This window comes from Fulmarus glacialis, unplaced genomic scaffold (genome assembly GCF_000690835.1).
Source record: "Fulmarus glacialis isolate BGI_N327 unplaced genomic scaffold, ASM69083v1 scaffold375, whole genome shotgun sequence".
NCBI classification, from domain to species: Eukaryota; Metazoa; Chordata; class Aves; order Procellariiformes; family Procellariidae; genus Fulmarus; species Fulmarus glacialis.
The window spans coordinates 2,841-28,016 of record NW_009210914.1 but is presented as its reverse complement, the minus strand read 5'-3'; the positions used below and the strand labels follow the sequence as shown (position 1 = coordinate 28,016).

Genomic DNA, 25,176 nt, shown 5'->3' with positions numbered 1-25,176 from the left:
GGCTGATCTTCTGTGGACTGGCTGCAATCCCTCAGATGAACAAAGGCACTGTACCCCTCTTGCTTTAGCGGGGTGGTGGGGACAGTCACCGTCACATCAGTGAGTTAGGTGAGTTCATAGAAGGATCTGAAAAGTGCAGGTGCGGTGGGTAACCAGCAGCCCAGCACCCACCCAGCAGCTCGATCCTCCTCCCCCAGGAGAGATGAGAGAGAAGGAAGAGCAAAAGTGAGAAAACTCATGGGTCGAAGTAAAGACAGTTTAGTAAGTGAAGGAAAGAGGGGAAAAAAACTGCCACAAGTGCTGCAAAGGCAATCGCTCACCACTTCCCACAGGCAGGCTTGATGCCTGGCCAGTGTCCAAGTAACAGCCACCTTGGAAGTCAAACAACCCTCTTCCTCTGCTTCAGTTTTTATTGCTGAGTATCCCTTTGGTCAGCTCAGGTCAACTGTCCTGGCTGTGTCGCCTTCCAGCCTCTTGTCCACCACCAGCCTGCTTGCTGGGGAAGAGAGGGAGAAAGCCTTGACACTGTTTAGTAGTAGCCAGAACGCTAGTGTGTTATCAGCACTGCTTTGGCCACAAATGTGAAGCATACCACCATGCAGACTGCTATGAAAAAAGTAACTCCATCGCAGCCAGACCCAGCACAGCTGGGGAAAATGCTGCTGGGAGGGCAGGAGGCAATGCTGCATACTCTTGTGAGCCATTAGATCAGCTAAGCCATCTGTGAGACTGCAGTCTGATACTCCAGTCAGGGGAAGAATATATTTTGAAGTGACAAAGGGTAGGAGCTTTTCCTTTCAGAAGGGATAAATATACTGAAACAAGATAAGGCAGTGTATGGAATAAGGACTTTTAGTCTTCAAAGTGGTGAGTTCTCTACGGAAAATGAAATAGCACCTCATTTATGCAGCCACATCATAGATATGTTTTCTGGTGAAGTTGCATGGTTTGCATGGGAGGATCTGGTGTTTAGTTTCAAACTCTGCTTAGTCGTTATTGTGGTGCAGTAAGTCATATCCTGTGGAAAAATAAATTACTAAGTAGGCAACTCAGTTTCTGGTTATACCATATTAATTATGCTTCAGTTTTATATTTGGAACTTGATAGAAAACAGGGATTTGGGAATATTTGTTATTTTGTGGTGTTTTTTTTTTTTTAACTTTCTGTGGTGGCCCATGGGATCATGTTATGTGTTACTTTTAAATCTTATTTATCTCCTTAAAAATATTGGATGTATACTTTAAGTTTCTTTTTCAATTTTTCAGAGACGAGTGTATAGAACAACAACACATGTACCATGGGAATTAGGACAGATCATGGATTCAGAAACGTTTGAAAAATCTCGTCTGTATCAGCTGGACAAAAGTACTTTCAGCTTTTGGTCAGGCCTATATTCAGAGGTTGAGGGCACTGTAAGTACCTGAGCTGCTCTAGCGTTCATATGATACTTTTCATGTATTAAAACTGTGAAATGCTTTGATTCTTAGTGATCCTATGCAGCTGCACTGTTGGCATTCTGGCATGTTAGGTCAAACACTGAAATTTGGAAGGCTTAGGATTCTGTGTTTCTTGTTTGTGGCTGTATTTGCCATATAAAAAGAAGGAATTATTCAGGCAGCACTTAATTTCTCTAGGCAGTGCTGAGTCATGCTGCACAACTACAACGTATATTATATTATTATGTTTTAGTGGCACAGCTGACCTATTATGGTTTCCACTGCCAAATAAATAAGCAACATTAGAATTATTTTAAATTGTTACAAATACAGACCTTTTTCTGTGTTTGGAGGGATGCAACTACTTTTATTTTTAGATAAAATTTAAGTAGAACATAGAAAGAAAAGCCTGTGAGAACAGGAAGAATACCAGTGGATACTTCTGAAGTGTAAGAACAATTACACTGGGCAAGTAACGTTCGCATATATGAAAAAACAGAGCTATTAAGTTAGAGCAAAGTATTTACATGTGCGATATACAAACAGTCTTAAGAGAAACCTTTTCTGACTTACTGCTGAAATGCAGTGCTCATCAGTAGCACAACTGGGTCAAAAAGGAGTCCTGAAATGCCTGGCATTGCAAAATATAGTTAAAGTATGATCTACTACATGATGAACTTAAAGAAGCAAAAAGATCAATTATAAAAGATAATGAAAATAGTATTGTAAAATACTGTAAGTCATGTAACTGTACAACTATGATGGGAAACCAGTACTTAAGAATTGTGACCCCTCCTAACTTTTGCATTTCCTGATCTCTTTTGTGCAGCCTAACCTGTACATTGTTTCATTTTGTATGAACTTGTAAAAATTTTGTTATACGTTTGTCAGTATAACTCTTATATTCTTCTTGTTGGACTTTTTGGTACGCTGAGTAGAACTCAAGACAATTTTTATGTGAATTTGAAAAGCTTCTATGTTTCTGACCAACTTTAGAGGCAGTATTTCATTTGAAAAATGAAGCTATCCTCCAACAGTGGATTAGTGGACAGGGTGAGATGGTACTACCTAGCAAGCGCAACAAGTCAAAAGGCTTTGAAGCTTTATCTTGATTTCAAGAGCTTTAGCCAAAACAGCTTCCCTTGTTGTTTTTAAAGAACATATACATGATTGGAATGAGCCTCTGTGCTACTGAATTTAGTGCCCTGCTAAACAAAAAGCCGTATCAGCAGTCTGTGCTTATCTTCAACCAGGCCTACTATTGTTATGGTCCCCCACAGCGTTCTAGCTGCTAAATTGGAGAGATACGGGTTTGACAGATGGACTATTAGATGGAGGAAGAACTGGCTGGATGGCTGTGTCCAAAGACGTATAGCCAATGGCTCAACGTCCAAGTGGAAACCAGTGGTGTCCCTCAAGGGGCCATATTTGGATGAATACTATCTAATATCTTCACCGACAACATAGACAGTGGGACTGAATGCACCATCGGCAAGTTTGCAGAAGACACCAAGCTCAGTGGTGCAGTGGATATGCAAGAGGGAAGGGATGCCATCCAGGGCGATCTCGACAGGCTTGAGGAGTGGGCCTGTGCAAACCTCATGAAGTTCAACAAGGCCAAGTGCAAGATCCTGCAGCTTGGTTGGGGGAATCCCCAGTATCAGTACAGACTGGGGGATGAATTGATTGAGAGCCGCCCTGCGGAGGAGGACTTAGGGGTACTGGTGGACGAAAAATTGGATATGAGCTGGCAATGTGTGCTTGCAGCCCAGAAAGCCAACAATATCCTGTGCTGCATCAAAAGAAGCGTAGCCAGCAGGTGGAGGGAGGTAATTCTCCCCCTCTAGTCTGCTCTGTTGAGACCCCACCTGGAGTACTGTGTCCAGCTCTGGTGTCTCCAGTGCAAGAAACACATGGACCTGTTGGAGTGGGTCCAGAGGAGGGCCACAAAAATCATCAGAGGGCTGGAACACCTCTCCTATGAAGAAAAACTGCGGGGGTTGGGGTTGTTTCGCCTGAAGAAGAAAAGGCTCCAGGGAGACCTTCTTGTGGCCTTTCGATACTTAAAGGAAGCTTATAAAAAAGACCGAGAGAGACTCTTTACCAAGGCCTGTAGTGACAGGACAAGGGGCAAAGGTTTCAAACCAAAACAGGGTAGGTTTAGATTGGACATAAGGAAGAAATTTTTTATGATGAGGATGGTGAGACACTGCAACAGGTTGCCCAGAGAAGTTGTGGATGCCTCATCATTGGAAGTGTTAAAGGTCAGGTTGGACAGGGCTTTGAGCAACGTGATGTAGTGAAAGATGTCTCTATCCATGGAAGAGGGGTTGAACCAGATGATCCTTAAAGGCCCCTTGTGACCCAAACCATTCTGTGATTCTGTGATTGTGCCTGTAGGAAAAGCACAGCCTTTGCTTTCTCTCATGACCTTTTCTTTCCGTTCTGTCCCTGTTACTGTAATAACAGGTCCACAATGATTTTGGCAGCTGATGGATCTGTTACAGAAATTACTGCATCCAGCTGGCTTCTACAACTGAGCCACAAAACCCAGACTGTGCTGGTGCTTCCTAAGCAGCAGACAAAGCTAGTTATTAAGTCAAGCATCTTAGCTTATATGTTATTCCACTGTTTCAGCTGATGGTGATAAACAGCTGGGAAACAGTTGTGTCTCAAACTGCTGCTGCTATTATTGAATTGATTGCGGTGCTCTGCTTTTTGTGTTGCAGTGACACTGATGAACAAAAGCCAAGGAAAAAACATGCAATATGTGAGTTAAAGCTCCCAGCTAATTAATGGAGCACTGGCCTGAATAAGCAGGTCTCAGAGCAGTCAGCTGAGATGCTATATGCCCATATTCTACTCGTATCATCAGTCGTTTTCATCTTCTGAACAAGAAATTAGTGTTCCTACTTGGGCTTGATGGATTGTGGTCTTGGGATTCTGTATCCCAGAACTTCCTGAGTTTGGGATTGGGAGTGAGCTGTCCCAGGAGGGTTGCTAATAGGCCTGCAAGCTATTAGATGTCCAAGCTTTGCCTGCATTCGTAGATTTGCTACAGAGGTAGCAGGGCTTTGTGGAAGCAAGGTAACGCTTGCAAGTCCAGTGGCTCCTACATCTCATTTCTTCATTATGGCTCCATTAATATAAGTTTTACTTAACTAGAGCTAAATAATCTACAATCATATAGTATCCCTGATACTCAGTCACCCCTGCAGCACGGTTTTTTCATTGAGTTCTGTAGATCGTTTTACATTACTTCTCTTGGTGCTGGGCATTGGCTGGACACTTCCTTCTTTGCAGCATGGACATGGACTTTTGAAAGGCTACCGTTTGTGGAGTTTCCTTAACGAATTTTATGTTAAAGTCACACAATTTGCGCTTGTGATTGAACACTCAGGTCCCATTTGGAACAATATAAGGGAAGTATATCATAGCCAGCTGTGAGCTTTGGAAGATCTCCACAGCTAGTCCTCTCTGCTGCCCTTGTGTTTAGAATTCCTGTCCTTAAAAATTGTGTTCCTTGTTAACAGACTTCTTATCTTCCCTTCTCCCTAAGAAAGCACACCCTCAGGTTTCTCTGATTATTTTGTTCCTGCAAAGGGAAAATTACACTTGAATGGAAATTCCACCTCCCCCCTGCCCCCCAATCCATTGTCATCCCAGGACAAGAGGTTTTCTTGGAAAACTGAGAGTTGGAAAACATCCTTATGGTACCTTTTTTTGGTATGTTTTAAAGATCAGAAAAAAATCTAGGTAATAGCACTTTCCCAACTGCACTCTGGTCTAAAAAAATAGAGAATCTTGGAGGCATATAAAGCTGCTTCTGGTCAGTAATGTCAACTATACACTGACAAGATAATACAAGCTTGGAATAAAGTTCAGAGCTGAATTAGTTGGCAGCTGGAGCACTTTGAGTGATAAAGTAGTCACTTCCTTTGGAGTAGTCCAAATGGTAGGGATAGAGAACTGGAGTGATTATTTTTTGAGTTAATAAGCTTGTGAAACATTGAGAACTTCCAGCTGTGTACCATGGACTTAGCAGAGACACTTGAGTATCCAGCTCACTCTAATCTTCTTCCGTCTGCTGCTGCTGACACCTCTAGGCTTGATACGCATCTTCTTAGATTTTGAGAACTTGTACTGAAGTCTGCTGGCTTCACTTCAGAGTTGAAGAGCTTGTGTTTCCAAAAAAAACTGCCTACTTGTTCCACTTACTATGATCAATCTAATAAAAGAAAAGACATAATGTACAAACCTTTTCCTGCATACCCTTACGTTGTCATGGCTGCAGCGTATTTCCTAATAGGGAAAATACCTCTGGTCTGAAGGCTGCAGCAATGCTATGGTTGTAACTAAAGCCATTATTGCTCGTTAGATTTCAGACAGCTTCTTCATATACATTCCTCATTCCCAAGGCGAACTGTATGAGATTCAACAAGGCTAAGTGCCAGGTCCTGCGTTTGAGTCACAACAACCCCGTGCAACGCTACAGGCTTGGGGAAGAGTGGCTGGAAAGCTGCCCAGAGGAAAAGGACCTGGGGGTGCTGGTTGACAGTCGCCTGAATATGAGCCAGCAGTGTGCCCAGGTGGCCAGGAGGGCCAATGGCATCCTGGCTCGTATCAGAATTAGTGTGGCCAGCAGGAGTAGGGAAATGATTGTCTCCCTGTAGTCAGCACTGGTGAGGCTGCACCTCGAATACTGTGTTCAGTTTTGGGCAAGAAAGACCTTGAGGTGCTGGAGCGTGTCCAGAGAAGGGCAACGAAGCTGGTGAAAGGTCTAGAGAACAAGACTTACAAGGAACAGCTGAGGGAACTGGGACTGTTTAGCCTGGAGAAAAGGAGGCTGAGGGGAGACCTTATCGCTCTCTACAACTACCTGAAAGGAGGTTGTAGTGAGATGGGCGTCAGTCTCTTCTCCCAAGTGACAAGCGACAGGACGAGAGGAAACGGCCTCAAATTGCACTAGGGGAGGTTTAGATTGGATATTAGGAAAAATTTCTTCGCCAAAAGGGTTGTCAAGGATTGGCACAGGCTGCCCAGGGATGTGGTTAAGTCACCATCGCTGGAGGTATTTAAAAGACGTGTAGATGTGGCGGTTAGGGACGTGGTTTAGTGGTGGACTTGGCAGTGTTAGGTTAACGGTTGGACTCGATGATCTTAAAGGTCTTTTCCAACCTAAATGATTCTATGATTCTCTTCCACAATCAAGCTGATACCCCTCATGTTTAGGGTACATGCAGCTTCTTCTCTACATGTATGTGATGACGAGTTATTGCTCCTTTCTGTGATGTTGAGCTGTGTCTTTCTGTCCTGGGATTATCAGATTCCAGCAGAGCTAAAGTGAGGTGGCCTTTACTGTCTGGGTTTGCCACTTCCTTAGAGCATAAACTGCATCCTGTATTGGCTTTGGGAACTGCCTGAACTTGAAAGAGGCTGTCATGGCCAAAGTTGATGAAATTGGATGACAGTTTTGCAACATTTAGCTTTTAGTAGGTACAAGTATGATTCATTAACCTAGCAAGTTAATTGAAGGGGAGATGCTGTGTTAAAATTACTAGTGTGCTTTGATTTATTTCAGCCATTAATTATGTGGGTTTCTTTTTAACTAATAAGTACTATCAACATCATGCTAATAGCTGTCTTTGTTCAGGAGATGGTGCTTCTGGGATTTCCAGCTCTGAAACTTACAGGTAGCCTGCGAAGCAGAAACAAGCTTGCTTTGGTCCTTTCCATCTCCTGCTGACACTCAAAATGCACCCTAATAGTTAGGTTATAAGAGTAAGCGTTTTAAAACAAATAAGTAAATAAAAACTTGCTACTGTCCATACTGGAAGGCTGCCTACTTGAAAACTAATTTTTATATATGTAGTGATGCATCACTTGCTAAGAAAGTAAATGTGAAACATTTGGAAGTCAATCTGTTTAACAAACACTACCAGCCCCTGCCTTGAACTATAGTTAGCACTTGCTTCAATAGCTCTGTCTCAAGAATTTCTTTGATGATGGTGTGTCCCGAGTAGTCCACTCCCTGTTCCTTGGCAACTTGTATGGCAGGAGGCATTGTGAGGCAGGCACAAGGAGCAGAGCATGAAGCTTTCTTAAAATGGTTGAAGCAGCATTAGTACTGAAAGTGAAATTACGGCCTTATTCTGAATGCCTTTCTCTTGGTAGGGAATGCAGGCGAGACTGTCCCAGTGCAATCAAGTTGCTGAATCTTGCATACCCCTCCTAGAGATGGTATACAACTATAGGGCAAATGAGTTTTAAGGTCTTCTGAAAAATATACCTTATGTCTGAGCCAATATAGCAGCAAAGTCTACAGTAAATAGGTTTGGAAATATGCTAGTATTTCCCAGGCAGGGAGGAAAAAAAAAGAAGCCTGGCCTGATCTCTACTTCTGTGAAGTAAAAATGAACCATTGCCAAATATTCCAGGCTTTCTTTATGCACTGCTAAGATCAGAGGGGTCAAAAAGCCTAATTATAAAACTTCTCATTCACCCTTAAAAGGTCCTTATCATGCTGAAATTTTAGTAGAATAAGATGACAATCTGTTTCATATTGCCTCTGTGGTGTGTGTTTTTGTTTACAAGATGATTCTCCTCTGTGGAGGAATTCCTTTTCTCTGGAATCTGTCTGGTCAGATCTCTGGTCGTGCTGGGTTTGGACCAGAATATGAGGTAAGCAGTCTTTAAATTTTAGTGAAAACGTCTGGTCCATGAACTATACTGTTACAGTAATTTTTATTTTTAAGCTTGCATTTACTTAAGGTGGGATTTAGCTACGGGTACAATATACTAAAAATAACAGATATTTTCTGGTGAACACATGATTGGGGGAGTCTGAGAACTTGTAACAGTATGTGACTTTTAAATTAGCTTACTAATTCAAATAGCCTTATATGTGAAAAACATACAAGTCTCAAAGCTAAACGAGGTGGTGGGTTGGGTTTTTGGGGGCTTTTTGTTTGGATGTTGTCTTTTTACTAATCCTAGATGTGATCTTCCTGCACAGTAAAAGGGTAAGAAATTTGAGGCTACTGCTTTGTGCTGTGGATGAGGCATCTATCCAAATTCTTGTCCCAAATCCTTAGTTTTTATTTAAATCTGTTTCATTTTTTTTCTTTCTTTAACATAATAAGCTATTCCGGTGATCAGTAAGCTAATCATCACAAACATGTTATTTCTGTGAATTTATCTAGCTTCATCTTCTAACCAGGGTTTTTGGTTTTGTGTTTTTGTTTTGTTTTTTTTTTTTTTTTTTTTTTTTTTAGATTGTTCAGTCATTAGTATTTCTGCTGCTTGCAACACTCTTCAGTGCAGTGACCGGTCTCCCATGGAGTTTATATAACACATTTGTCATAGAAGAGAAACATGGCTTCAATCAACAGGTATTGTAGATAGCACTTATACTGACCTAATGTCTTCAGTAGGTTTGGTTGGTTAGACAGACTGTTATGTCCGTATCTGTGCCAAAGATCATTAGTTTTAGGAACACTTCTACTTACACTGCATAAAATAAGAGCAATGACAGTTTGTGACTGTTGCAGAAGTACCCATGCCGCACCAGAATGTCCCTGCGTGAGCCCGTGCCTCTGAGCAAAGAGAAGTGTGTATTCTAGCAGTGGAACAAAGAACGTTTCATACCTCAGCTGTTCATTTTTGGATGGACTATTCTTTGCCCTTCATATGCCCTTCGTGAGAAGTCTGGATCACTGCTTGACAGGAGCAGTTCTGATTCATGGACACTGAACAGATGAAACAAAACTGAGAAATTCCTTTCCTCCTCATTTTGTTTCACGTATTGATTTCTTGTATCAGCCTTTACTAAATTAGAAAATTTGGCTCTTCATGTGTACTTCTGTAAGGTACTCAATATCAGCCCTGGCTTTCTTAATTTCTTTCACCAACTTAGTTTAACCTGTTTCAGTATCAATTTCTCATGGGATCAGATTTTCCTTTTGGGAGAGGAACCTCAGTCTGGGACGTGTCATTAGCCATTTCATGCCAGAGCATAAGACTTGTTTTCTGCTTTTGGACACAGCTAGTGTTGTCTACAGTACTTGCTGTTCCAAGTCTACTAGGCAGGGGTTTTTTTAGCAGTAGAATGAAATTTGGATGGGTAGCAGATGTGGGATAAAGCTGTTTGGCTCGTTTTAATAAGGGTAGAGATCCTCTGGTATTTTCCAGTTTCATCTTCCAATTTCTATGGAGGCAGGAAGACTGAGCTAGACCTAAAGAAGTGGAATCAGTTTGTTTCTAAACTCATTATATTCCTGGTAAATTGATAAATCGATGTTTCGTATTCCTTTTTATAAAACAAGTAAGAAAATAAGTGAGAAAAAAAGCTCTAAATGCAATGATCCAGTTTGCACCCTCTCTTAATCATCTTTAAAACAGAAGTGCATAGATTCTGACACATCCTGTATTATTTTGGTTCACGTCAATTATTTAGTGGCATACTATTTTCTTTCCAGGGAAGCCCAACTGAAAATTCTCACTGCACAGCATTGCATGTATTGTATGTATTCCTGGAAACTGCAAGGCTTGTTTGGTTCCCCGCCCCCGATGTTTGGATATTGTGTCAATAGTGGCTCCTGCTCCAATGTTTGGGAAGCAAATCTGAAGATTGTTTAGTTAATCATAAGTCTTGAGCTTGTGACCAACTCAGAACTCAAATTTTTTATACTCCATATAGCTCTCTAGTCTTATAAAAAAACCTTGTGCTTCTAAAAACTTGTGTAACTTCTAACAATCACTTTCTCTCACCAGCAAGTAAATACTCATTGTCAGAATGATGGCACACATGGCCATTCATATCCTAGATGATTCTGAGCCATAGTCCTGGAGATGCCCTTCCCTTCTGCAGACTTTACAGTGAGCATACTGGCAAGCTAACATCCTGCTCCTATCAAAGGGAGGAAGGAATGTTCCCGTGTTACCAGAGCATGAATCAAGCAATCTTTTCTTTGGGGAAGTACCTATTTGTTGTATTTTGTTTGTTCTTTGGGTATCGCTTCTGTTCTGTATTCCTCAAAAATTGTAAGAGGTGGCAAAGGCCAGCAATGTGCTTATGCCCTGGCCTAGCCTAGACATCCTTTTGACATTCAGAATCCTTAAATATGCATCAAAAGCCATCTTTCACTGTTGTCTCTCATGTCAATGCTGAGTAGTTGCATCAGGCCTGCACTTTAATTGTCTCTCCTACCTTAGTGAGGAGTAAGTTCCATCTTGGTGCCAGATCTGCAAGCTCTTTATGTCCAGGACACAAAAGTCCAAAGACTGTCAGTATTGGGACTTGTAAAGCACTAGAATTAGAGCAAACTGGCAGACTAGCTGATGGATGGAGAGCTTGACTTGATCAGGCCTTGATCAGGCCCTACCTCTGTACAGAAGAAGCAGAGGGTCAAATACTGAACTTAGCAGTCGGGCATCTTTAAAACTGTCTTGAGAGCTTGCAGGATCCATGTGGTTTCTTTGTATGCTTTAGGGAGGGTAAGGAGGATTCTGGGTATATCCTCCGAACATTTTCTCCTTGGAGCTGTGCTTTCTGGGTGTTTCACTGTTGTCAGTGCAAGCATTGTGCCTCATCAAATGAGAAGAGGAAGAGATGGCACTGACACCTGTGGGTGTTGTTAAGTGCTTGGTTGAGCTACCTGCATGATGTCTTTTACAAGGGTTTTTTCACCGCAGTGGTCCTCATGCCAAGAACTGAAGGCTTGGTCCAGCTCCAATCCAACTTGAGGTGCCAAACATCTTACAAACACAGTCAAATCTCCATCTTTCATTTCAGACTGATGGGCTAGGTCCTTTAGTGAATGAGCCAAATTCACACCTGGTACCAGCCCAGACTTTGGAATTTCTAGCAATGACTCTCAAATGATCTTCAAATAGACTCTTTCTTCCATGGGAGTGGCTTGCTGAAAATGAGGATTTCTCTTGAAGTCACATCTGCCTTAGAAAGCAGGAAAGAGGTGGGGTGAAGAGGAAAGACACCATGCAATTTTATAGCTCTACTCCTCCTAGATTGTGGAGCTGGAAGTAAAGAAAGAGTTAAAATGAAAACTTGAGCTGAATGGATTCTAGTTGACGCGTTTCAGAAAGCCCAGTGGAAAAAGCACTGGCAGCACACTTCTGTTAAGAGTTCTTCTAGGTTATATTAAGTGACTGTTTCTTCAGCTGTTTACTAAGCTAAGAAATGAAAAAGCTATATAACAGGCCTTTTTCTGGCTGAGCTGAGGAAGTAATAAAGGAGGAACACACTGTTGTGTATTTCGTTTTCTCTCTCCTGGCTTGTACCAGTTTAAGAGTCTTGATCAAACAGAAACAATTTTTCCTTTGTCCAGGATGACTCACAGAGTTTCTTTCATGCTTCTCCATACCATTTTCAGGAAAGGAGCACTGCTTAGTATGAATGAGAGCCACAGATCTTGTTTTTCTAGTTACAGAACTGTTTTGCTGGAAAAGATAGCACACACTACCTGGGAATATTAAAGGCAGGCAAGGAACTGTATCTTCTGGAGCGCTCCATTTCTGTGGGCATGTGTCTATACAATTGTGTCACTGCTGATACTAGTGGTCGCTTAGCAAGAATATATCACCAGGGTGCTCACTGTGTGACCAGAGTGAATATGTCGACATAAAGAAAATTGTGGGTTTATGTCTGTGTTTCCGATAGTCATGGAAGTCTGAGGCATCTATCCAAATTCTTGCCCCAAATCCTTAGTTTTTATTCAAATCTGTTTCACCAGTATTTTTTTTCTTTCCAGACGAGTTCCATATCTTTAGTGTAGTATGGGGTTTTTAATACAACCTTGCTGGGAAGGATCTTTACATAATAACCCCCTCACTTCTATGCCTTGCAGATAGCTGTAAGTACTGAAGTAACAATTCCTGAAAGAGCTAGCTGGGTGTCTAATCATGTTGCAGAGTCACTAGATCAGATTCATTCAGGTAGAGGTCTTTGAAATTTCTATTGCTTCTATTAAAGTTACGCTAATTTAAAAACGGCTACATGAGATGGCTACATCAGTAGTAACTGCATGTCAGTGGAAGCTTGGAGTAAAATGCCCAATATATATCTAAAAATCTTTAATAGGACTTCTGTATATTTCCAGTTAAGACAATCAGCTTAGTGGTAAGTGAAAGTTAAGATGAATGGAGGCAACTGTTCAAAGACAAAATATTTTACAGTAGCTATGTTTCTTTAAGAGTTTCCTATTCTCTGAAAATCCCGTAATGTCTAGGATATAGGTTGATAAAGGAATTAAGGGACAGATAAACGTAAATTTTTTTTTCCCCCTTTAATGAAGGATATATGTGCAACACAGAATAAGGGTTTGGGTCACATCTTACTAAGGAAGAGTGCATCTGCATGGACTTGGAGTCCGTGTGGATGTAAAGAGCCACAGCTACCAGGAGAGGAGGTGAAAAGGTTCTTCCACCTATTCTTAACTGACTCCGATTTCCTTATCACATTGGCATTGCTGTTTGGCAATTTGTCGTATTTTATTTCTGTGCATCCACTGAAGGGGTCAGTTGATTAACCACTGTGGCACATCAATATTTACATTGAAAATATCACTCATATCCTTTTTTTACAGACACTGGGATTTTTTTTTAAGGATGCTGTCAAGAAGTTTATCGTGACTCAGTGTATTCTGTTGCCAGTGACATCCCTGCTGCTTTACATTATTAAAATAGGGGGAGACTACTTCTTCATCTATGCCTGGCTCTTCACATTAGTTGTTTCCTTGGTAAGTATAAGAATGTGTTTGGGTTTCTTCCAAATACTAGCTTACTGGCATGGCTCAGTGTGCTGAGGTTTAAAAACATAACTGAAAGGAAATGGAGAAGAATCTAAATCTCCTGGGAATTTTAGTGTCTACAAACTTTAACAGTGTGTCTTGTTCTCAGTGTACTTGTTCAGGAATAACAGCTCATATTAATTGTCCACATTAATGTGATATCTTATATGTTATCTATTTAATACTGGAGCGTCTTCATCAATTGAAAAATAAACACTCAAAAAGCTTTAGAATAGATACTGGAAATACAGCACTATGTGGTGATAGGTTTTCCTTTTTCTTAAATATAGAAAGAGTACAAGGACAACTGCCAGCTGTTTGGCAAGACGAGGCAGATTGTGCTTTGGTCAGTAATGTTTTCCATTGGGCTTTTCTTACACCAATTCTCAGTTGCATTGCTTTGTATTGAGACGAGTAGCAATTTTCCATTTCTGGTTCTACTTATATTGCTGCTTTTTTACACTGAATTGGTAACTGACATTTTTAGGGCTTATATTAAAAAGGATCTTTTTGTATGCATCGTAAAGATTTGATGTTTTCTATTGTTACTATAAGCTCCGAGGTCTGTATTTTGTTTTTCTATTTCAAAATAGTGCTCTACTGTCTTTTTGTTCAATACACTAACCATTGCTCACCCAAGGAAGAATTACAGAAGTACTGTTGTATATATTGTTGTCGTTTACCCCAGCTGGCAACTAAGCATCACGCAACCGCTCGCTCACTCCCCCTGGGGGGATGGGGGAGAGAATCGGAAGGGGAAAAGTGAGAAAACTTGTGGGTTGAGATAAAGACAGTTTAATAGGTAAAGCAAAAGCTGTGCACGCAAGCAAAACAAAACAAGGAATTCATTCACTGCTTCCCATCGGCAGGCAGGTGTTCAGCCATCCACAGGAAATCAGGGCTCCATCATGCGTAACAGCTACTTGGGAAGACAAACGCCATCACTCCGAACGTCCCCCCTTCCTTCTTATTCCCCAGCTTTATGTGCTGAGCATGACGTCATATGGTATAGAATATCCCTTTGGTCAGTTGGGGTCAGCTGTCCCGGCTGTGTCCCCTCCCAACTTCTTGTGCACCCCCAGCCTACTCACTGGTGGGGTGGGGTGAGAAGCAGAAAAGGCCTTGACTCTGTGTAAGTACTGCTCAGTAATAACTAACACATCCCTGTGTTATCAACACTGTTTCCAGCACAAATCCAAAACACAGCCCCATACTAGCTGCTATGAAGAAAATTAACTCTATCCCAGCCAAAACCAGCAAATACATATTCATTCATTTTTAGATTAAAAGAGCACCTTAACAAGTACAAGAATTGTTACATTACAGTAATGTAATAAATCCTGCCACATTAGCCTAACAATAAATTTGGGTCAATCAACCCCTAACTCTTGTGTCAAGTTCAGACTTTCTGGTTGAACTGGAGTGCATCATCAAGAAAATTTTGGGTAGGAAATCATGGTTGTTTTCTTTCTTAAGCTTCTTTTTCATGACTTAAGTGTTGGTTTTTTTTTTTCTTTTCCTTCTCCCCACTGCTTCTAGATTTAGATCACTTTTATAGCTTTCTTGGACTTTCAATTTGTCAGCTTCCTTTCTAAAGCACAGGCATTGGCTGGTCACCTTTGTACAAAAATGTGATCATAATGCTACATGGGAGGCCATTGCAATTAACACAGGAAAATCTGATTTCCCACTTATATATCCAACAGCTGCATTGATTTTCTCAGACATGGCAACATGGAAGGAATTGTGGCTCAGTTTAAATCATGACTGCAAAATCTTTTCATAATCCTGTTTTTATGGGATACAGATCTCATTATCTGAATTGTATTTGTGGCTTACTTGTATTTTTGCTTCATTGATGCGTAACATGTAACTGAACAAAACCTGGGTGGATTAGTGGATTTCTGTATGGCCACTAATTCTGGCATAGTGCAGTTACCAGCGATGCATTTCTAAGGAACTTGATGACAATAGTATAGTAGCAGAAGTGCCCCACTTAGGTGGTAAGTCTAGCTTACAATTACTACTTTGAGTTCTTTCAACCTTTTTTTTGTTTGTTGGCTTAATTATACAGTGTTTCCTGTTGTTTTGTTGTACTGGCTCCTGCTTTCTGTAGTTCAGGTGTCCTTATGCTCTGACATCTTCCCTTTTTTTTGTCTCTGAATGTATTCTGAAAAATCATAGTGTTAGGTCTCAGAAATGTCAGTTCACGTGTATTGAAATGACTGTTACAGAAAGATTTGTGCAGACTCTGATCAGTACTTCTTAAAGAATTGTTCTTTTTCTTTCAAGCTTTGACAGCAGTATACTCTTAAATCATAATTCAGCATTTGAGCTACTGCTCTGTCAACCTGAGTGAAACAGTCCATACTTACAGATTATTCTCGTGTAGCCTAATTATTTGCAAAATTGGGGAGATATTAGTTCCTCATGTGATATCCATTTTATATTTTAAGTCTTTAGTCTTAAGGGCTTTAAAGACTTGCTTTTTCATAGAAGGATTAAGCTGAAATTTTAAAAGAACTGGTAGTTTCAGGATTCAAAGGAAATACAGGATTTTCTGAAATGGCCTGCCCTCATTTGTACACCCAAAATGAAAAATTTTTTCCTTAGCTTCCTTTATACCAGTCATTGACTGCTGTTATTCTTGCCATCTTTTCTTTAAAATACATATTGTAGAAAATGTTGTATGACTTCATGTGAGAAACTTTCTGAATGTCCATTTTATAGCCTTTATCAATAAATTTCAAGGTGAGAACCAGAACATACTCAGCTGATACCACATTTTTTTCTCTTGTCACTTTCCTATCACAGACTAGTATTTTATTTTTGCTTTGCCTGCCCCTTCCAATTGAGCTGTCCATGTAGATTTTTTTTTCCTGAGATTTCACAGATACTTTAGAAACTGATAAAACAGGGGTTGGCCTATCTTTTACACAACAAAAGCTAGAAAATAAAATGTTTCTTGTTAGAGCTACAGAGTTCTGTACTGATAGATTATTTAGCAAGACTGAGTGGCTCACTCTTCCCCTGCCCCCTTTCTTTTTTTTTTCCTGGGGATTAAGTGCATGCCCAGACAATTGATGCTCTTCAGGTGTCTTGCAATGTCACTGCAGCTTTACAGGGTGTTGATCATGGTTTGAGGCCTTAATGTGTGGGTTTGAACAGTCTTTGACACGCAGAATAACCTTGAGGTGTAGATTTACCCTTTAGAGTTCAGTTTAGGGAAAAATTCCAATTGTAATCACATTCTATAACTCTGTAATCATAGTTGGAGTTGCATCCTTCTACCAGTCTGTTATGCCTGCTGATATCAAGGGATTACACAAAGATCAGAGATAAAAACTTGCAATTAGTCCACACATACTACATGGTCTGAGACACTTGTCTGGACTGAAACAGACAGATGATTTCTGCTCTATAAAATACCCTCCTGCACTTGCTGCAAAATATTTGCAGAGGTTTAAATCCTTTTCTTCACAGTTACAGTAACGAAAATAACTTTTATTTTCTAGTGGTGTTTCATATTGATGCCCTCATTTGCTATGACTTTGGAAAAGTCAGTTTCCCTAGTTTTAGATTTCACTGGACTTTTTCAACAGTGCAGATACTTTCAAAAGTCAAGATACTTGTTTTCAGTGGAAAAAGAACTGTCAAGATAACTTCGAAGTTAATGTTGATGTCAATTTGCCTCTCATGTCCGGTTGCTTTTTTGCTAACCAGAATTTAAACTTTTCTCCAGTCCTTTTCTTTAAAATAAATAAATAAGAATCACTTCATGAAGGTCCGGAGTGTGAGGGAAGGGAGTTCAGCTTTCCTTCCCATCACATTGTTATTCCAGTCCTGGCTTTCTCATCTGCGCTGCGTCTGCTGTTTCTATTCATCTGCTGCCAGTTTGAAGAGATGCAGGTGCATTGTAGTGACTTTTGGGACATGGCTGTTAATCGTTGTGGACCAGAGGCATCAGGCAGTTCCTTAGCCCTGCATACAACTAGGAGAAGGGGAAGAAAATAGGGGGCATGAAATTTCTTGCCTGTTTTAGACCGTGGCTTTGCAAGGTAGCAGGAATTTGAAGAAGTTCGACTATCTCCTGGTTCAGTCGGCTCTGCTGCTCCTTATGAAACACTTCAGAGCTTTCCAATATCGGTGAAGTGGGTGAAAGTGACAGCCTGTCACTGATAAGATCACTGTTCCCAGCTGTCATAGTGGCTTTACCTTCTGCAGTTTGATGAACCCTCAGAGGAAAAGCACTGTTTACACTAATTCTGCTGAGGACTGTAGATTGTAGGTTAACCTGCCCCCGTCCCCATCTTGCTGTTGAATTGCTGACCCTCAACAGACTAAGCAGTTGTCTTCGTAGATGGGATGACCCATAGAGGGCCTTGCTATAGATCACACTTCATACAGAACTCTGCTTTGTCAAGTGTTTTTTCTGAAATTGTGCCCTCTTTTTGTACTTACTCATGCTCCACCTTTAGTACTAAACACACATTTATATGCCTTGTTTTTAATATGTGTATGTGTTTGCAGGTGCTTGTTACAATCTATGCAGACTATATTGCACCTTTGTTTGATAAATTCATTCCGCTTCCTGAGGGAGAGCTCAAGCAACAAATTGAAACAATGGCAAAGAGCATTGACTTCCCATTGACTAAGGTGTATGTTGTTGAAGGTGAGATTTTTTTTTTAATAAAAAGACTTTGTAATTTTGAATTTGTGGATTTTTAGCTTTGACTGTGGATGCTGTAGTAGGGCAATTGCTTATATTCCTCAGCTATTGTAATACTTGTCAATGTCTGTACCATTTTCCTTTTTTTGCCTTGAGGTCAGAAAAGTGAAGCTGAATGTACAGCCTTAACTCAGCATCTCGTTGGAAGCATTGTCTTGGCTCTGTTGAATGGAAATACATAGCACAATCAGAAATGGAAGCAGCAATCTAGATTCCAATTTTAGAACTTTAAACCAGAGGGAAAAGGGGTTTTTTTTATCTTCTCTAGTCTCAGTTTAGCATTAATTGTTTCAAAGTCCTTAGTGAAACAGTTGAAAAAGCTATGGAAGTTAAAAAACACCTATTCCTTCTTAGAGAGTTCACATGGACGGTTTCTTATGGTATGGCTGGATGGACTCATACCTTCTACTTGAGACTGTAATTTTTTCACTTTCTAGTAATGAATTTCTTGTCCTCTTTTCTTAAGTCATGGAATATAACATGGAGCATGCCAGCTGCCATGTCACTTCCTCTCGACTTCTGTATTCATGGAGCACTTTACTGTTTGACGTTTCTTATTTTGCTCCTGTTACTCATTTTGCTCCCTTCTGAACTTGATTTCAGGGACTTTCCCAAATTTTGTTTTGATTTTGTGCCCCACCTGTGAGGATCAGAGGTGTTTTTATTGTCTTGGTGAAAGCAGTATGAGATGGCATAGAGCTGAAATGGTAGAATGTTGCTGTAAGAGAGGGTGATGAAGGCTTTATCTAGCCTGGAAGCTGTGGCTTTCAAAACTTTGAGCTGGCCAAATCCAGCCAGTGCTCTGCCTCAGTGCAGCCAGGAACTACTGCTATTGATATACTTGGGGCCCAAGAATCTCTTGTCTTTCCTAGCGAACTTGAAGCTTTTCAAGTTTGAGAGTCAGTACAGAGGCTTGCCAAATAGGTAAGTTTTTCCCATCTGCATTGCTGGCTGTATCCTAGCTTTTAACTGTGGTGAAAGTCCTATGAGCCAATTGTTGGTACTCTAGCACCTGTGTAGTGCACTACTGCATTGGCTTCTTCAGCGTGTCTGCATTTAGTGGCAGTGATTTGCAGTGGAGGGAGGCTGCCAAACCCCCATTTTCTTTCCTGGCATCCTAAAGAGTATTAAGCCAGCACTATTCCCTTCTGACATGGGGGACTGGATGTGTGAACATCTTTTTGCCAGTGTTTTTCTGCACTCTGTCCTGGCTCTTCCCACTCCAGAACTGACTTCTTAGTAACATGTGCAACCAAGTCTTTTAATTTCAGGGTTCATTCTGTAACAGGCAGATTACAAAGGTTCCTCCTCTACCAACACTTAGTGGAGGATGAAGTTTTTTATGATATGCAGGTGAAAGGGAACATTGCTACCCTGTGGTTGTTCAGATTTCCTCACTGAGAAGGGACTGGATGCTGAAGCTTCATACTCTGACCAGCCTCTTCCTCTGTTGATCTGTCTTGGTCTGGTGCTGAAGGTTACCATGACCATGCCATACTTGGCTTGCAATGGAACAATGTTGATGCAGCTCACACATTTATAGTGAGAGTTGAAGGCAAACGCCCTCAACTTAAAGTATCTTATTTTTTGCTGCAAAAGCCAAAGCAATCCATCTCTTCTCTCATAGAGACCTCTTTTGGTCCTGATGTTGCAACAGCTCCTGTCCATAGGCAAAACCAGGCAAAGTTTAACATCTGCTTTGATCTAGACAGCTTTTTAATCAACTGAAACAGTCCATGTTCCATGGAAAGAGATGAGTTTCTTGGCCCCGAGTATATTGATAGTAGAAACAGTCTGGTATGAGAAACTATCTGATGTAGATGAAAGTAGCTGTAAAAAATTGCCTACTTCAAACAAAATAATTTTGAGGGACAGCCTGATATCTGTAGTTCATCTCTTCATCTCCTCCTTATCTAACATCTTCATCATTATCTGTTTTGAATCATCTTTGCTGGCCCATTGAAAGAATTCTAAACTTATTCGTCACAGGTCCTTTGCTAAGAGGGCAGCACATGTTCTGTGCAGGATGCTCCTTCCACTCTGAATCTGAAATTGCAGTAGAAATTGCTTTTCTTCTGGATATTAGATCTTCACATGACTGCTCTTATGTTTTTAGTGATTTTAGTGATTACATGTTACAGATTAAAAACATTTTTTCTCTATTGGAGTCAGTAAATGAGATCATCATTACTTAGATTGTTTTAAAATATGCTTGTCTGCAAACTCATTTGCTTGAGTTTGTCTAGCATTCATTTGGGGACTTTGAGAATTCCTTTGGAAGAACCTGTTCTGTGAAATATTGCATAGTCTTTGGTGTATGGGATTATTCAGATCATGGTCTTTAATGTAAATTTTCCCCATCAGGTTCTAAGCGTTCTTCTCATAGCAATGCTTATTTCTATGGATTCTTCAAGAATAAGCGGATAGTACTCTTTGACACCCTCCTGGAAGATTATTCTGCATTGAACAAAGAGCCAGCAGAAGGAGAAGGTGGTGACAATGAAGAGACAAAGTCTAAAACCAAAGTGAGTTCATCTTTGTTTTGCATCGTGTTATTTACATTAAGTTCTTGGTGAGATATTCCCTTGTGTTTTCTGAATGTATTTTAAAGGTCCTAAATGAGATGCTAAAACCCAAAACCTAATGATTTCAACACCAAAGTATCCCTGAGCTGTTAATTGGAATTCCTGGGGCTGTGTGAGTGGTGCAGATAGCACCAAAGAGACCATAGAAATCCGCAGGGGCTTTAGCAAAACATTGGTTCCCTGCATGTAAAAAATAGGCCTTCCTTGTAATTGTTTGAATAAGGGACCTGTTCAGTGTTTTAGCTTGTGTTCCTTCTCTTGGGACTGCCGCACTGAAGCTTCCCTTTGAAGGAAATGCTGTTGACTATTAGTGTGCCATTTGTGTGCAAAAATTTTGGTGCAAGAGGCATGCGTGTGCGCACATACAGATTCCACATGTGCATCCTCCCCCACCGTGGTCAAGAACAGGATAATGGCTTTTTGTTGTCCTTTCTGCTGATGTGCAGCTGCACATCAAGAGTCTGCTGTAACAGCTTTTGTGGCTTCAGGAGAGTGTAGGGATGGTTAAAACTGATGGAATACTTTCTGAAGAGCCTGAAGGAGTAATTCTGAGAAGGCAGCCTGAGAAGGCCTCGTGCAGCCTAGGGTTAGGCCAGTGTATAGATTGTTGTTCAGCCCCTCGTCTGTTTCTTGTAACGGTGTTGGTGGTGGAATTCTCTTCATCCCCTGTTTGGTACGGCATACTGCAGAAATGGGTGATGAGAGGAGGGGATTTTGAGCTCACCTGCATTGAAAAATTCAGAGAGCCTTCTCTAGTCATAATGAGAATAATTTGTTCCATTTCAACAGGTTCTTCAGCTATGTTCCCAGTACACGAGTCCACATGCTTGCTTCTGACTTGCTAAGGTACCTTTGAAGGTACAGATGTCCGTCTTTCCTAATGATAGCATTAAGGCATGTCATAGCATTTGTTGCAGAGGACAGGGATGTTGTCATTAGTTTTTAAAGGAACAGTAGTGCCTCGGAAGGGAGGCTACATGTTGAGTTTTGAAGGAAGTAGGGAGAGGACTTCGCGCTCAAGTCTCTGTTGAAAGTCTGTGGCTCTGAATGTCTGCTTCCGTTGTAATGTCTTTTCTTGAGTAAAGAAACAGAATGAGATCAAGGGATGGTAGGAGAGAGTTTGGAAGGCAAATCTTCCAGCGTTCTTCCAGGTTTGCATAGGCATGTCTGCATACATAGAAATAAGAGAACACCACCTCATGGTAGAAATCTTGTTGAACTTAGAAGTTTATTTTTTTGTAAATATCTTCTTGAAAAAGGCTCAGTAAGAAATTATATGTGTGTATCTGCTGGTAGAAGGGAATGGCCTGATCTAGGGACACATAAGTGACCTAGGAAAAAACAAACTAATAAGTAACAAATTTATTCAGTTGTATTCAGTCACACCTGATATTACTTCTGCTTTGTTATTCCCTCAGAATAAGAAACAAGGATGTAAAAATGAAGAAGTTCTAGCTGTACTTGGTCATGAATTGGGTCACTGGAAACTAGGTCATACTGTCAAAAATATTATCATCAGCCAGGTAAGTTATGATAAACTGGTGGTTTTCCTAGAGCATTCTGTAATTAGTGCTGTTTCCAAATGCCTGCTTCCAGATTTGTAAGTGTACATTTACACAATATACTTATGCTCTGCGACAGAAAGTTGGTTTGTTTTTTTTTTTTCCTTCGCTGTATCTACAGTGAACATGCACTAGCTTTTCTGTCCTCTCCTTGCGCCATCTAGTTGGTAGAAAGCATGTAAGAAAGCATGTCTGCTGCCATTCTAATTCATCTCAGCAGCCTTCTGAAGTTGGGACACATTTTTCTTGCTCTGTAACACTTCTTTGTCTGTTTGAATCTCAGGGCCTTCTCTGAAGGTCTGTTTCCATTCTTGTGCTAGGGATAGGAATGGATGTATCCTATCTTCCAGCCTGTATTTTTTTAGCTGTTTGTCATTATCTCTGAGAAAGCTATGTGTCTGAGAGTTTCTATCAGTCTTGTTCCTTGGAGGGCTGAGAGGGGATGTGGTTGCGGATTATGAAATCTGACACTGGAGGGCATTCTTACTCATTTATATTGTATTCTCATACCTACCTTGTGCATTGATTGTTGGTAAACAACTTTATTGTGCCATTCTTCATCCATGCCCAAATGGGGGTGAACATTGAAGCAATCTCTAGAGATGGCCCAACCTGCCTTTGAAGAAAAGGAGTCTGATGGTCTGTTTACTCATGCATATGCCTCTGGGGATTGCACAATACAAGGGAATTTCTCCCCAAATCTGCTACTTCAAATTATTTTATTTGCAAGGCACAGCTATATGCCTTCTGTTAAATTACTACTAACAGTCTACTATATGCTTTGGTGTAGATCTATCTTGTTCCAGGTATCATTCATCCCTCTTTTCTCCAAGTTCCCAGCCTCTTGTTTCTCCTAGCTGCCCTCCTATGCACCTTCTGTAACTCCATCATGTCTTTCTTGAGACGTGTGCACCATTCCAGGAATGCTGTTTTTTTTTAAGGCTATTCACAAGCTTTTCAGGCTGTAAACATCACTATAGCTCCTGTTTAAGAAAACACCTATCTTTCCTTTCCACATTGGCTTTTTCTTATCCATGCAACTGAACCCTTCAGTGAGGTCCTTCATGCTTTCTGCTTTAAGGCAATTCCTTCCAACTTCTGACATCAGTGTTGATGCCTACTAACTAGCAACTATTATGATGCTTTTGCCACTCTGCTAACTCATGTAATTTTTGTCTTTGGATCCACTTTCTAGATACTATTATTTTGCTGTAATAGGTAGATTTTATCTTCACTTCCAGAAATTTTCACAAATTCTTCTGCAATGTCTCTACTTTTTTTGTTGATTTGTTTTCTGTCACAGCCCATTCGTCTTTTTTCTGTGTGTTTCAATAACAAACAATACTCTGTCACCTTCCGCATTATTCTAAAAAGACCAAACAGCCTTCTCTAGAAAACTTGGTGAGGCATGGTCCTGCCTCTTGCCTCTGAAAAGCCAGGCAAGCACAGTGCTTGTACGCAGCAGTGCATGGCTTAGATGGAAGCGTAGATCGTTTCCAGGAATAGATGTATGACACAGCACAGACACATTTTGTTTGGTTTTAAACTTTTTGGAACCTATGCTTAATTCCAAGGAGATGATTCTACCCTGTACTCCCTCCTCACTTATCTTGTCTTCTTGCCTTTTCATCTTCCTTCACTACTTAGACTTTTTTTTTAGCTCACTGACAGAAAATAGTAAGTGTTTCTTTACTGCATACATTTACAGAAAGCAGGTAAAGGCCAGCTGTTTGTTCCTCTTTGTATATTAGTTCTACAGTAATCTATTTTATGGTTTTTTCAGTGGCGTTTCTATGCAAATCTGTAATATGAATAGGCCATGTTTTAGACTTAGATGAAGAATTCACCTTAATCAAGAATGTTGTTTCCTTTCTCTAGATGAATTCCTTCCTCTGCTTTTTCTTGTTTGCTGTGTTAATTGGTCAAAAAGAACTCTTTGCTGCATTTGGTTTCTACGACACCCAGCCTACCCTGATAGGCTTGATGATTATTTTCCAGTTCATTTTTTCACCTTACAATGAGGTAAATTGTTTTCAAGACATAGGTACTGAAGTATCATCCTATTTAAATAATGATTTTATTTTGACTGGGGGGGAAAGTTTGAAGTTTCTAGGGGGTCTATCTGGTATCTCGTTTTTAATAAGAAGGCTTAGTGCTCCATGTTGGGTAAGACTCCCAGTTTCAGGTGTGGCCTGCATAAACCTTAGTGAAATCATTCTACAGCCTCAGTGATGTGTGGGATGTGGGAAGGAAGATATAATAATATTTACTGATACTTTTAAGGAACTTGCGGATAGCTGAATTTTAAAACAATTTTTAATATATTTCTCTCCACAGGTTCTCTCATTTTGTTTGACTGTATTAAGCCGACGATTTGAGTTTCAAGCAGATGCATTTGCCAAGGAACTTGGGAAGGCTAAAGACCTATATTCTGCTTTGATCAAGCTAAACAAAGATAATTTAGGATTCCCTGTTTCTGACTGGATCTTTTCAATGTGGCATTACTCCCATCCGCCCCTTTTAGAAAGACTTCAGGCCTTGAAAGATGCAAAGCAAGAGTGACAGGAATCATTGTTGGTTCAGAGACAGTGCTTCCATCTCAGAAGCAAAGTTCAGAGCTGCTTTTTAATTTCTTTTTAAAAATGCCAATTAAGTGCAATGTTAGCAGCACCACAGATCTGAGAATCCTGAAACAGGTATTAAATTATAAATTACTTTTTTTAACAAAAACAAAACTTAATTTAGAAAAAGTACCGGATGAGGACCTTCTCCACACACACACTGGCTTTTATCTCCATATCATAGTATAGACTGGTAAAGGGAGGCGAAAGTATAGACTTCAAAGTACCTATTTTTTCAGTTTGTGTATGCCTTGAACATTGCGTTTGATCCTTTTCCCATTCTCAGAGTTCTGTGAACCTTCCCAGTCTCAACCCTCTTCACAATGAAGATGGTTTGAGTGACTTGATTTTTTGTATAATACTACTTGTACTCACCAGTCACTGTTTTGTGTTTTAAAAAGCTGAATGCAAGTACAAGCCTTTCTCCTGGATTCAT

The 25,176-nt window shown here is 40.5% G+C and overlaps 1 protein-coding gene across 1 annotated transcript; it reads left to right on the top strand.

Moving 5' to 3' along the window:
* Positions 1–1,265: 1,265 nt before the first annotated feature.
* On the top strand, positions 1,266–24,918 carry ZMPSTE24 (zinc metallopeptidase STE24; the record flags this gene model as incomplete). Its single annotated transcript, XM_009577304.1, has 9 exons — positions 1,266–1,412; positions 8,031–8,117; positions 8,711–8,827; positions 13,040–13,192; positions 17,774–17,915; positions 20,337–20,497; positions 21,976–22,080; positions 23,998–24,141; positions 24,457–24,918. Coding segments are annotated over 9 exons (1,281 nt in total), but the record flags the coding sequence as incomplete, so codon positions are not given.
* Positions 24,919–25,176: the final 258 nt, after the last annotated feature.